General features: G+C 33.0%; 2 protein-coding genes across 8 annotated transcripts in view; both read left to right on the top strand.

Moving 5' to 3' along the window:
* The first annotated feature begins 2,422 nt into the window (after positions 1-2,422).
* Positions 2,423-14,889, top strand: part of LOC128217156 (heat shock 70 kDa protein 12A-like) — a 60,845-nt gene continuing 48,378 nt past the window's right edge. Inside the window, exons 1-2 of one of the 2 annotated variants that reach the window (XM_052924094.1) lie at positions 2,423-2,753; positions 2,915-3,053. In XM_052924094.1, the coding sequence (XP_052780054.1) occupies positions 2,751-2,753; positions 2,915-3,053 (142 nt within the window). In that variant the 5' untranslated portion in view covers positions 2,423-2,750. The remainder of the gene's footprint in view (positions 2,754-2,914; positions 3,054-14,889) is intronic. The other variant, XM_052924093.1, reaches the window with a different exon arrangement.
* On the top strand, positions 8,894-14,364 carry LOC128217154 (heat shock 70 kDa protein 12A-like). Of its 6 annotated transcripts, none has more exons than XM_052924088.1 (9): positions 8,894-9,061; positions 9,148-9,286; positions 10,028-10,179; positions 10,293-10,372; positions 10,691-10,832; positions 12,218-12,368; positions 12,478-12,612; positions 12,748-12,959; positions 13,213-14,364. In XM_052924088.1, exons 1-9 carry the CDS (start codon positions 9,056-9,058, stop codon positions 13,864-13,866), a joined length of 1,671 nt encoding a protein of 556 aa, XP_052780048.1. In that variant the 5' UTR covers positions 8,894-9,055; the 3' UTR covers positions 13,867-14,364. The 6 variants fall into 6 exon arrangements, with proteins under 6 accessions (XP_052780048.1, XP_052780047.1, XP_052780050.1 ...); XM_052924087.1 differs by having other exon boundaries at positions 13,153-14,364; XM_052924090.1 differs by having other exon boundaries at positions 13,700-13,854.

Here is a 14,889-nt window from a genome sequence, read left to right as displayed (position 1 = left end):
TACTTTACGATTTTGCAATTTTAAAGACGTATCGTCCGTTATATATAAAATAATTGCGTTCAAGTCGAGGTTCGCTATATCGAGGTGATATAATTCCGCACTGTTGAATGCTTTAATACATGCTGCTTTAATGGATGCTTTAAAAATAAAATCATTGCTTTGTCTGAATCTTATACACTTCATTTAATCACCAAATAAATATTACAATTCAATTTCCTATTTTCACATTTCAGATGTACCAAGTTTCAATAACCTCAATATTTAGAATCGGGAAAACTCTATACCACGGCTAGCGTGCTCACCAGGTCTGTAAAACCTCTGACTTTAGGAATCACTCGTTAACTAAAGTCTCTGATATAAACCTTATGCGACTGAAATAACAGTCATGTTCATGTGCACTATAACTCTTTTGTGACCAAAATGACCTATAAATAAACGTAAAATAAACAAGAATCACACAGAACAGAACTGCGCTCAATTTGAATAACCATTCTCCATAAATACATGAATATACTGTAAGCTGATATAACAGAGAAAAAAAGTTTTGAAAAAAATTGATAGTTTTTTTCGCACAGGTCTCATTTAAAGCCGACATATTCAAAGTTGATAAGGATGTTCTTAGGAGCTTTTCAAGACGCAAGTTGACGCTTTATTTGAACACGTTTTCAACCTAATTGAGCAGTCTAAGATAGGTGACATAGAAGGAAGTGTTTTTGTTGGAGCATTTTCCAATTGTCCTTTACTCCAACAGGCTATTAAGTCAAGATTTGATAGCAATACAGGTTTATTCTCAAATGCGGTAGACGTTCATGTCTTAAAATGGGCCGTTAAATTCGGAGATCAGCAAGAGCTGATTACACAGCGAGTGAGTAAATACACGTGTGGAGTACGTATGAAAAAGCTTTATTCACAAAGAATCTGAGAGAAGTGATGACGGGAACGTTTGCTGCTGTAATTGTTTTGATATACATATCAAAGCTATAAAAGCGCTATATGTTTTCCTGTTCATTATAAGCTTACTCCAGATCCGACGTACACAAAGACGCCGGGTGCTACTGTGCAGGCAACATGAGTCCCCATACAAAAAGTGGACTAGACCAATCGGTTGAAGGACGGAGAGACAGAGATAGAAGTTTTGGCCACTGAGGTCACGACAGGGAAAGTGCATCGCCTAAAAAATGACTACATGAGCTATCCTTTTAAAAAAGTAAAGGAGGAATGTTTTTTTTTTATTCACTGTCTGTTTTTTTTTTTATTTCATTTTCGTTCAATCATCCAATGTCTTAGAAAGTATTGCAGATGGTTGAACACAAAGTGTTACTAAAAACTGTTTTGATAAAAATATTTACAAAACATGAGCAATGGCCATGTTGACCTTTATAATGATATTGACAAATTTTGAATTCATCATTTGTAAGACAGGCAGTTAATTTAAGTTACCAAAAGGAAGTGAGTCGAAAAGTGTGAATGACTTGTTAATGTGCATGTGCACGTTTTTCTTTATTTTATGAACATCAGGGAAAATCATTGAACTGTTATATGGTGTAAGATTATCAATTTGTTGTCACTTTGTTTTTCAACTGAACAATATCTTTATCTTATTATAAAACCCACTGTTTAAAATACGAAAACATATATATATATATGTATATATATATATATATATATATATATATATATATATATATATATATATATATATATATATATATATATATATGTATATAGATAAAGCAAGTATATATTACTTTAAATGTTATCGGATATACGTATTTGCAAAAAAATAGAAATAAATATGTGACAATGAAAGAATGATAAAATAGACTCGGCTTTATAAACTAAATCATGGTTTGTTAATTGATTTAAGTAGTGCTCCAGTTAAAACCAAACGATGATAATACGTTTCAATTACTTGACAATTTTAGAAATCAAATTCTACTACGATCTTGTATAAGGAACAGATATGAAAGGCCAAACGTTAAACGCACAACTTTATCATAAGACAATAAGACTTTTGGAGTTATATTCAAGACAAAAATAAGCATTAAACTAGGTTAAGGGGAGATACTTCTGTAGAGTATGAGATAAAATAAGCAATGACCGCAGCTATGAGTATGGGTCTTATGCACTGCACTAGTGCATAGTGCATTGTGTCTGTGTTTCATTAAAATCCCGTCAGTAGGTTTAAGTTAATCTCAGTGGGACGGAAGGATGGACGAACAGACAGAAGGACGGACCAAGCGGCGACCGTATGCTCTCCCTTCGGAAAACACAAAAAGAAAGTTCATGACGCAGCGTTACATGGCCGGTTGTGATTAACAGGGTTTGATTCGTTAAAAAGGTTCGGTTTTTATAGCAAAATCAACCAATTTATTTGAGGCCCGCCCACAGAATAGTGAAGTTAAGCAGGGAAGTTGGTCGAGGATAGTTAGAAGTTAGATAGGATTGACGAGTTACGAGTCGGAAAAGCCTTCATGTACTCAACCATAAACCCATAGAAACGTATCAAATTGCTCTTCGCATCTGTTGTGGATTGAAACAAGCAGACAATCTAATGCATTGCAATAAAAGCTAGCATATTAACGATACAGTAGAAGTACAACTTCAATATTGTGGATTTTGACTCTACGCATTTATATACGAAAAAAATAACACAGCTGAAAACGAAAGAGGAAGTTCTTTAGATAAGACTAGCTTATTTCGGAAAATTAAGTACGCCATTAGTAAGATAAGTTTTGGAATGAAAACCAATGGTAAGTCAGTTTCTTAATGTTCAATTCTTTCATGTTTAATGGTTTATTTGTTGAAACCAATCAGTTAATTTTATACCAATGAATTATTATCAACGTTTTTTGTATTAATTATTGACCATATATTTTTGTTAATGTTGATAGTGAATATCTAAACATTTAAGGCGCCTCTTCTTGTTGCTGCTATTGATTTTGGAACAACGTACTCTGGATGGTCGTATTCGTTTAAACACGAATTTGAACTCGACCCAACAAAAGCCTCAACAAAGCGTTGGCATGGAGACCAGCTGGTTTCATTGAAAGGTTCATGTATTTGGTCTTCCATTATACCCTTCTTCTTTCAATTAACTTTTTTCAAATAAATGTGTCAGGCATATGTTGTTTTAACTACTCGTCTGGACACTTTAATATCAGAGAAATTAGTACGGATTATATTTATGTTTGCATGTAACAGTTCATATGCTTGTAAAATCACTTTTTTAAAAAGAAGAAGAAGAAAATTGGTATTCAGAATTGTTAAACTTTACCTGTCAAGGAATAACCTAAAACTTTCGTCAATTGTTAAAATGTACCAATATTTTTCAGCACCAACATGTGTTCTGATCGAACCCGATGGTGAGACTTTCTCAGCGTTTGGATATGACGCTGAAACCAAATACACCAGACTAGCTGGAGCGGAGAAACTTGAGTAGGAATGATTTACAAAGGGACAGAGATAGAGGTTGTGGTCACTAAAATCGCTACAGGGAGCGTGCATCGGCTGAATATTGACTTCTTGGTCTAACCTTCAGTAAAAAAGAAGGCATTTTGAAATATTTTATAAACTGAAGATTTTTTGTTATTTTAAGGAAGAAAGAACAAAAAAGAATTAGTTATATTTTTTATGGAAACAGTTGTTAATAAAGTATGTACATCACTTGATCATCGAACTATAAACATAGTAAATTGAAATAAAATAACGTGTGCAGCTGTTTATACAATTATAAAATATGCAAAAAGTTGCTATATACGTATAAGTCTGAGAATACGCGTGTTACGAAAATATATATCTTACTTTCATATACACTTGATTGTCGATTGATTTAGTTTTGTTTTTATTAAATAATTATGTCTTGTTTATTATTATAACAATGTTTCAATATAGAATACTTAATCTTTAAATATCTCTTTATCTTGAAACTTTACCTTGTTACTTACATAACAACGCAATGCCATGTCATCTCCTTACGATATATAACATGTGTTGTTTCAAGGAAAATTTGTTGAATAAATAATGTCTTTACTAACTTTACTTACAACCGCATTGTAAATTATATCATTAAACTTAGTTTTGTTTCAAGTAGTGTTCTTGTTTTCCATATGTTCTGAAAATGGTATGCCTCTTGCCCCAAACTCTCACAACGTAGGAAACTAGTCACTGTGTAAAACTATAAAATATATCATAGATATATATCGATTTCAGACCGTCATGGTCATTTTCTAAAAGAAAGTTTGAAACATTGTTTTGCCACAGTCAGTATTCAATGAACACCCTCAGAAATGGTCGAATGTATTAAATATAGAGTTGGCTTCATATGCTGATAAGTGTGATGTATCTATGCGATGTATTGTATGTTGTGAGTCTCTCCTTTAGTGCCTGGTCGCCTTAGTCTTTAAACAGGGTGTTCGTTACAGTTTCGGCTGCAGGGCTTACTCTTTAGTTTCCATTGTGTTGTTGAGTAACATTTTAAGACGAAATGACGATTTATTGAAGACGATTTAACGTATCAACTCCTTAAGTATCTATTTGTTTATACAGAACCACTTACAATAGGATAGTATTTACATGTTCAAAAAGCAATCGTTTGAAGTTAAAAATCTGTATTCAACGAAATGCTCGGATTATTATTGAATTATTACTAATTATTCGATAAATTGCTGTTTCGATACTTTTTATCTGATATATTCTTTCGGTAAATTTTTATAAGATATAATGATTTTTTGTCATCGAAATCAGATTACTTAATGTTTGTAGATGCAGACATACAACTTAATTCTGCAGATCAGCCCAGATAATTCTTAAGTCTTAAATTTCTGCAATTTCACAAGTGATGCGGAAATAAATCCCTGACTAAAAGACAAATTCATCTTGGCTTGGAATGTCAATATCAATTGGTTCCTCTATTTATTTCATTCATAATTTGGTCAATTACTTTAATAGGAAATTTAGGATATATTTCCATGTTGGTATGATTTAAATATAAATCAGAAATGACACTGTTATAAGTAATACGAGGTCTTAAACATGTAAGTTATAGTGAATCTATTGTTTATGTCTTTAAATTCGGTATTTAAAGAAAAGAAGAAAATCACTGACTTTAAAGATCCCTGAATCTTAACATTAAAAAAATGAAAAATTGATACCAAGAGCACTCTTCCTTAATTTGTGTAAATATGATTTATCTGCAATTTAACTGGTTTTTAGATAAACATTTTTTTATTATAATCCTTTAAAATGACTGAGGTATCATAGCATTGTGAAGAGTGGATGCAGCAAGTTTTCTAAGGTTGAAAAAAGTGGTTACAATTCTTAATGCAAAGACTGCATATACGTTTAGTTTAATACGCCGTTCAATAACCTTCCGTCATATTATTGATAGCATGTAGGTCAAAATAATTTCACATAGGAATAGACTGATACTGTATAGCATGGTATGTTTCCAGAATACGAGAATGAAGCCGGCAAAAGTTGTTCATATTCATTAATGGTTATCGCATTGTCGCGTTGCAAAACGCTTTAAGGAACGGTAGGATTAAAACTATGAGGAGGGTAAGTTGTTACAAAACACTCTTTGTCTTTATTTTTTAGAAACATTGCTTCCACACCGGAGTTTGTATTTGTTGCAGCATGACCAAAATAATTTATTATTCTATGTGCTTTGGCCACGAGCGATTGTGGAAACAGTCATTTATTGTTGAACAAATTTTAATACTCCTCTAAATTACATCAAAATTGTATTTTTGGTCAGTCAACTACTTGAAATAGTTTTTGTTAACAAAATAAAGCAACAGCCATGAAATAATAGAATATTTAAAGCTAACAAATGCAATCGTTTCTAAACAAAAAATAACGGTTTAAACAATGGTTACTGCCCATAATATGGTTTCATGGTAAAGATACTTCAAAAGCAGCAAGGCGATGGGAGGGAAGGCGAGCAAGACCAATACAGTTATTGGTGCAGAGTTAATTTTCATGGTTGCATTGTTTCCAAAGTCATGACATTTTCACAATACATTTTTTTGAAATTGAAGACATGAATAGTTTTTGTTTTACGACATTATTTTTTATTTTGTGAAACCAAATCCATTACCAGCGAAATTGTTAATAATTATATATTTATCACATTTAAACACAGATATTGTTACATTGAAGGCAACCTAGGTGATGAACAATCACGACGTCAACAGATTTATTCAGTAAGTTTAGATGTTACAATTCCTTGTTTATTCCATGACAACATTTTAAGAAATCCAGAATATGGAATACTCGGTCAGAGGCAGAGAGTTATCATTTGAATTTATCACACAAGCATCACTTGAAGGCATTAACGTTATGAAATCAAGAGCGTAAAGTCGATTTTAACTTTAAATAAAAAACTTCACGATACTAAAATCAAGATTTTTCTTGGTAGTCACGCTTAATATTCAATATAAGAAGTTAACTTGTTTCTTTCAAACCAGCACACCATACGCCTATTCACGGTACAAGGCACACTTGAACAATCGAATGCCCATGCCGGACACGCGCATGTCTCATATAGTTCTTATTATAAATCTTGATATAAGTCGCATTTTAATATTACTAGGAGACTTTCGCTTGATATATATATAATCATTTTTGTTTATATTTTGAATTTATACCATGTTAGCCAAAAATAACCCAAACGACGAAAAGCGAAAGTCTAGGTCTTAGTTTCACATAACATCCCCGGGTTTGATGTGTACGATTGCCTAAGATCTTGTCCTGATGGCAGTGAGGTAACTATTCAAACATGTTTCATCCAGACTTGCTGCATCCAGTCTTCTCAGTGCTATGATACCTCTGTCATTTCGAAGGATTATAAAATGTTCATCTACTTACCTGTTTAAATACATATAAAGCGTATTTACACAAATTAAGGAAGAGTCAATTTTCATTTACGTAATGTAAAGATTCCGTGATTTTAAAATTCAGTGTTGTTCTTCTCCTCTTAAAATCCCGGATTTAAAGACATCTATATAAAAAGAATGACAGGTTGACAGCGTACTGTTGATTAATTTTTCATTTCGTTCCTAAAACTGTATTCTAACTAGTAATGGTGGTATTTGTCAAGACTAGTTCCCTGTTGAATAATAATAAAACGTCGTAGGATAAAAAAGGTAATTGAAATTTAAAAACTATGTTTCATTCACTATTTATATATATATATATATATATATATATATATATATATATATATATATATATATATATATATATATATATATATATATATATATATGTACATGGATAGATGCATATTTATCATATAGTATTATTCATTGTATTATTTATAGTTATCCTCCTTACCAGATATATTTGTTTGTTGTATAAAATTTATGTAATTTTTTGTTCTATAATTATGTTTCTTTGTATTGTGTATTATAATGTGTCATGTCTTTTCATTTTTGAGGAAATAAAGAATCTCTCTTTTTCTCTGATTAAGCCGCGATTAAAATCAGCAAGTTAATGTTGAATAATTTTATACTTCTCTAATCGATATTAAAAGTGTACTTTTTGTCAGTCAGCTACTTAAAATATTTTTTATTAACAAATTAAGCAACAGTCGGGAAATAATTGAATATCTATGGCTTATAAATGCAATCGTTTTTAAACATAATATAACGGTTGAAACAATGGTTACTGGTTTATAGTAGATAATTAAACTTCAACAGTAACAAGGCGAGATGAGGGAAAGAGAGCAAAACCAATATAGTTATTGGTGCAGAGTTGATTTTGGTAGTTATTGTTGCCAATCACACAACATTTCTGCAGCATCTGACAGCCCTTGTATAATAAATTGCTAAGATAATTATTAAAGTAAACCTGGGAGAAAACGTGCACCGGTGCACCAACGACAGCCGGAACACTAGCACAACACTCTAGCCAAGTGAGCTAACCGGACGGCTTGTTCTTACCCACACACACAAACAACAGTATTACTAGGAGACTTCGAATTTCGCGCCCATTGAATTCCGCAACTTTTAGGGACAAAGGAGCTCACAAACAGTTTGTCACCATCTGGTTCTTCAAAAGAATCTTGCTTCATGGGCTGTACGACCTGCTCATGTTCAAAGGGTATTCCCTGAGGGTTTTTTCATGTGTAACTTGTGCACTATAATGTCAATATCAGACTTTTCTAATAACAAAATAATGAAAATCAAAGTGTTGTGGTACAACTTAAAGTTTGATGATATTTAATAAAGATAAAATAACCTTGAGTAATTGACACTATATACAATTATATTTTTAAAATTCATTTGATGTGGCACCGACCGATTTTTAGCAACTCATGCTGTACTTCATGGTAGTTCATAACCGAACAACTAAACATGTCTCACAAAGCCAAAGTATTCAAAAAGAGTTCGACATAACCGGAACGTTGAGATAACATTTCTAATTAATAATATATTGGCAATCCTTTTCTGTCATTGCATTTTGAATTTTATTATCAATAAACAAACTTCAACTAACGTGCCACTGATGAATTTGACAATTTTTTTCCAATAGTTATTTCAATATTAATGTCTTCATCTTTCAAAAAGCATACAATATAATTGGAGTTAAAGTTTGCTCGCTTAAACAGGTATGTCGGTCTGTCGATTTATATTGATAACTGGAACTAAATGAAACCTACCAGTCCATATCAATTCACTTTTGACATGTTCTGTCATCATATATGAACATGGTTAGTTCATATTTAAACCTTCAGGGCCACCGTTCATCAGCATATTCAGTGCTTTGATTTTTCAGGGCATATAGATCTAAAGATACCAGCCTTGCATTGAATGAACAAAATAGCTTGTTGATATGGCCTTTATGTAATCATAACACCGACGAATATTATCAACCTAAATATCAATATTGTAGTATCGGTAGTATCGACCGAAACTATTTACATGACACTATGTATTAGGACATGCTATTTTAATTCATTTAAGGCGAAAAAGAAAGAGGAAGTTCTTTATTTCTAAAAAAGTGGTTTCCTGAAAATCTAATCGACAGAAGTTTTATTGAGAGAAACGCTATGACGGTAAGTAGACTTTTACATGTTATTTCGTTTTTAAAAACAATAAAGTGAAAAGAAATGTGTATATCACATGATGACTTTTTATTTAGGATCAATTTCTTGTTGCTGGTATCGATTTTGGAACAACATACTCCGGATGGTCATATTCGTTTAAACACGAGTTTGACCTTAACCCAACAAACGTCGCGACGAAACATTGGCATGGAGAACAACTTGTTTCCTCAAAAGGTTTATTTTCACTTCTTACTTTGTTTAATCCTGACAGGCAAATCCTCTTGTCCAATAAAGTTCTCAAAATAATTTATGAATTAACTCTCACTTTATTTCAAAACATGTTCAGTGAATTATAAACTAGATTCGATAAATAATAAATACATGTAGTCAATTTTTATGGTGAAGTCCGCTTACTGGAATTCGCTGTCGATTATTTAAAGCAAATTCGTTTAATTTGTAATATTTGATCTGTAACCTATTCAAATAATGAAATAAAATAGTTTCATATATTTTATGCTGGCTGTCGCAGTTGGGCATGTTGTAGGTTGACAGTCACATGCTCATGTCTAATATTTAAGTTCCAGTGCAGCCTAACACTTTCATTGAAGCGGGTTTGTTGCGTTTTATTTGTACAACCATTTCTGACGGCTGGTTTAATCAAACAACTTTATAACAAAAGAAATATTCATTTAATGGCCGAATCGATAAAAAGTGAACAATTGATTTGTCATGTATATACGATTGCCATAAACATAACTTTATAAAAGTGTACAAGTGAAAATCAAAGTATGTTGGTAGACTTTAAAAAGTGTTTGATTCATTCATTCAGTCATTCATTTAAAATATACAAAAATAGGACCTCTTAAACATTTTGCAAAATAATGCCATGTTTGAATTTAAGTCCCACTAAAATGCTCATCAAACATTATATAATATTTTGCGTCCGACGTTATAATGATAGTTCGTGTATTTCAGCACCAACATGTGTCCTGATTGAACCTGACGGGAAGACGTTTTCTGCATTTGGAAACGATGCTGAAACAAAGTATTCTCAATTAGCAGGAAATCCCGCAATATGTCAGAAATGGTATTTTTTTAGGAGATTCAAGATGAAATTATACAACAAGGTAACACATTTCAGTTTTTCATGTTTTTCCCTCTTCGTTCGCATTTTTGAATGTCAAACATATTGATACGATAACGCTATTTGACATGTGCTTTTTGTTTTGCCTTTAATTAGACAATTAAAAGGGAGATGGAAATTGAAGACGAAACAGGAAAAAAAGTAAAGGCAACTACAGTTTTTGCTGTTGCTATATGGTATACTATTTTGACCGTTTAGTTGCACATGCATAAATACAAACACCACCATTCACCTTGTATTCTGTGGCTCAAAAATAAATTATAATTACTCTTTTTTATTTGAATTTTATTAATAAAAGTAATATGAAAAAATCTTTATTAATTAACCGGTGCGGCTTATGATTTATTAGACTTTTCATCCAAGACATTGGAAGATTTTTCTGCTTCCGAAATAGTTTATTAAACTTAATGTAACCAGTAGCATATCTCTAAATGATTATTGTGCTTTTTCGCATCATGTTCTTTTAATATTATATCTTTTTTACATAATTACAGTTACCTGAAAAACGACTTTTTAAGCATTATCAATGATCGAATATCAGGTGTAATCAATCCTGCTGAAATTGTCTGGGTTCTAACAGTACCGGCAATTTGGGATGATGGCGCTAAGCAGTTTATGAGAGAAGCGGCAGTGGAGGTAGGGTCATTTGTTAAATGTTCTTGTACTTGCCTGTGCTATAACTACTCATGTTTAGAAGCTTATAAATTAACTAAGCAAAAATGTTCACCATGTGAAAATGAAGCGTTGCATGCAAGACCCGTGTATGTAGCTCAAAACGTAGTGTATTTTGGCCTCGTCCTGGCTGTGAATAGGGCATAAATAATAATATACAAAAGAAATGTTGCACTTGTTCACCATGTACGTAATTTGTCAATGACATACATTTCAAATTCCTTTTTTTCCTCGTCCGAGCTGTAAACTTATTGACCATGCCTTAAAAGAGCTTGTCATAAGTAAATTCACCATTTTTACCATGATTAATTTGTGTGTCAATGGAGGGGAGGGGGTCAATTGTTATGACCACACTCAGGTGTTATTGGTAAGGACTTCTTATAATTTGTCTTGTTTGCTATCACTGTCATGCATAGCCATTATATACAATATCATTACCATAAAAACGCTTTCCAAATTGTTATTCAACTATTGCACGTGTTTATACAAGAGCGGGTTCGACATTGTTTGATAAACATGTAAAAAGCAACAACCGTTTCCAATATTGTTATATACAACAACAACATTTGTCAAAATGTGTTAGGATTACTATCTTATATGGCCAAAAGATTATGTAGAGAAAACCATTTAAGTTAAGATACCCCAGGATATAATGTAAAGCGTAATGTTACACTGCTGTCATTGTTAATGCAAATAATATAAAATGCGGTATCATCTTGAACAAATTAATCAATAATATTTTAATGACGTTTTATATTTTTTAATATTGGTACTTCGACAATAACGTAAGCAATGAAAAAAAATTAGACAATTTAATTTTTTTTATGAACTAGACACATCAGATGGTCCCCAAAACGGCAATATTTCATCAAAATTGACCTAGAATTGTCAATACGAGCTTGTAAATGGCTGATACATAATTTTACATGATTTAAAGAATAAAGGCAACAATCCCCGTTTAAAAAAAGCGCAATGATTTCCCCGTCTATAAATAGCGCGGAATGGTGAACATCTTTATGTCATATGACCGTTTCACACACTTAGCCAAATCGCTGTAATTTTCAGCAGTGTTGATCTCTTTCAAAAGTTTCAATCACTCAATTTCATCTTTCGGACTCTGTGCAGTCGTTGTATCGCAGCAATTTCCCGCTTCCTTGCACTGTCCGTTCTTTTGGAAAGCCATGCAACGTGTATGTTTCGCATGCTTAAGTCACGAGATGTGGTTCATCTCAGTGTATTATCCAGTGTCTAGTACATTTTAAATAGTGCATGTAATGTTCGTGAGGGCTAAGTATATGCTGAAATGTATTATGGAAAGTTTGAAAAAATGTTTATAATGTTACTGAAAGGCAGGAATTCCTGCGGAAAAGTTGACCATTGCGCTCGAGCCGGAGTCTGCCTCCATTTATTGCCGCAATTTGCAACTAGAAAGAAGTGGTGGAGAACATACATTGTCCACATTGAAAAGTGGAACCAAGTTCTTAGTTGTCGATGCAGGAGGTACGTTTGTGTTTATTTAGACTCAATCAAAGCTGCATTTCCTTTATGATGAAGATGTTTAGAGTATTATATAATTTCCGTGTAGCAAAGTGGATTTCATGTTTTTCAGGTGGCACTGTTGATATAACTGTCCAAGAGATTACCACAAATGGGGCCATGAAAAACATCTACAAAGCCAGTGGGGGAGATTGGGGAGGAACGAAAGTGGACGATGCATATATCAAATTCCTAGCTGATGTTGTTGGTATGTATTTATTTTCAAGTGTGAACACTATAGTTTGTTGCTTCAAAATTCATTTCAAGTTAATCATAATATAGTACAAACTAATCACAACACCACAGTATAAAAACTTGCAAATGATAGTTCTGAATGTTTCAGGAAATGAAACACTGCTGGAGTACAAAAGAACACACATGGAAGACTACTTATATTTGATTTCCGATTTCGAGGTGAAAAAAAGGGCTGTTAACTTATTACAGAGCAATATTACTGTGACGTTGAGAATCTCTGTAACCTTGTCAGAACTTGTGCAGAAAATCAAAGGCAAGACTTTAGAAGATCTTCTAAAGGAGTCGCAACATTCAAGCGAGGTAAGTGTTAGTAGATAAATTCCATTAATGACATACAACATCAATAACAAAACTTTCAACTGTTTGCTAAACGCAATTTAAACCAGTACTAGAGTTTCAGTTAGTTTTGTTTGAACTTTACCATTCGAGTATTGTATGTAATATTCTCACTATCTCCAAATATTACTTTAAACGCAAGGGGAAATTATTACAGGTTTCGTTATCTAGGGACAAATTAAAGTTTGAAATTGGGTTCTTCGTGACATTTTTTAAGCCACAGATAGACTCCATCATTGATCACGTATCCGGAATAGTGGAGCAGCAAAACGTTAGCGAGATTGAAGCCATTGTTTTAGTGGGAGGGTTTTCGAAATGTCTTTTACTCCAACAAGCTTTTAAGTCGAAATTTAAAAGCTTTAAGATCATCGTTCCAAATGATGGTGACCTCGCTGTTTTGAAAGGCGCCGTGATATTTGGACATAAGCCCGAGTTGATTTCCCAGCGAGTGAGCAGATACACGTATGGCGTAGAATCACTATTCCCTTTTATTGAAAATGTTCACAAAGAATCTTATAAAGTGATTTGCGAAGATGGGAAGCCTGGATGCGAACATTTGTTTGACAAACACATAACATCTGGGCAGTACCTCGACGTTGGTGAAGCACAGGTTAAACAAGTTTACACACCATCGACTTCATGGCAAACATATATGCCATTCCCTGTGTATTGCACACTTGATCAGAATCCAATGTACACGACAGATGACGGATGCCACTATGCTGGGACACTAACCGTTCCCTTTGAAGGAAGTGGTTTGGATCGAGAGGTCGATGTGAGGATGATTTACGGAGGTACGGAGATAGAAGTTGAGGCCACTGAGGTTGCCACGGGGAAAGTGCATCGCATTAAAGTTGATTTTTTGAGCTAAACTTTTAGAAAAAGTTCTTAACATTTGGTATTTTAGAATATCCTATAAACTGGAACTCTAACATTGTTTTGTTTATTTGAATCTTACTCATTTCTCAGTTAAAAAAAATAAAATAAAAGATTGTCTTTTTAGATGTGATTTTTACCAAATCGGGTTTATTTGACAATAAACGTGTGAAGGACATGTCATAGGCCATGCGACGGCTTTAAAAAGATCGTTTAAATATTGTTCTTTGTTGATACTCTCAATTTCAGATAGCAATGTCCCCAGCGAATCTGCCTTTTAAAATGTATTAAGTATGTAGGGACTAATGTGACAGATACATGTACATGTACGTTGCATTATTGCGAATGAGGTGTGTATAATCCATTTAAACATTTATTTCGAAAATATATGTATGGACATATAAGTCAATATCAATTAGTTTAAATCTTTTTGATTATATTCTTGTGTGTAAATTGATTGCTATCAAAATATTTTAGTAATGATATAGCTATTGATTTATTGTGTTCTTTTACCCCGTTACGTATAGATAAAGAAATAACCCATTTCTTATTAAAGCAAACCATATCCTAGGGTTTCAAATCTTGGATGGATTTTCACGGGAACTAGCGGTACTCATGTTCGACCGCGGCGCACAAAGCCATCATGCTAGGCAATTGATATGTTTTCATTCGTATTTTTCTCATTTACGACCAACCGTCGTTCATGCTTTGTGCTCGCTCATGTTACGAGAATAAACCTTTTTTCTAGTAAAACTCACTTCCCTCACTCCTTCAGATTTTGTCTCTCTTCCATTATACTAATCATCTCATTTTCTAGCCATTTATTCTCTCTCACCTCTCTCACAAATCCACTGTTCTATCAACCGTCTTACACCTCATCCTTTGCCTTTTTCCAGACCCTTTCTCTATCTCCTTCTTTCCATGTCAACCGCTTTTATCCTTTTGTACTCCTTATTGTAATGTTTTCTTCTCTTATTTTCGCTCGCTCTCCCATGTCTCCCTTTCACTCTTTCTCTTT

This window comes from Mya arenaria, chromosome 14 (genome assembly GCF_026914265.1).
Source record: "Mya arenaria isolate MELC-2E11 chromosome 14, ASM2691426v1".
In the NCBI taxonomy this organism is placed as follows: Eukaryota; Metazoa; Mollusca; class Bivalvia; order Myida; family Myidae; genus Mya; species Mya arenaria.
This window is presented reverse-complemented; position numbering and strand designations above follow the sequence as displayed.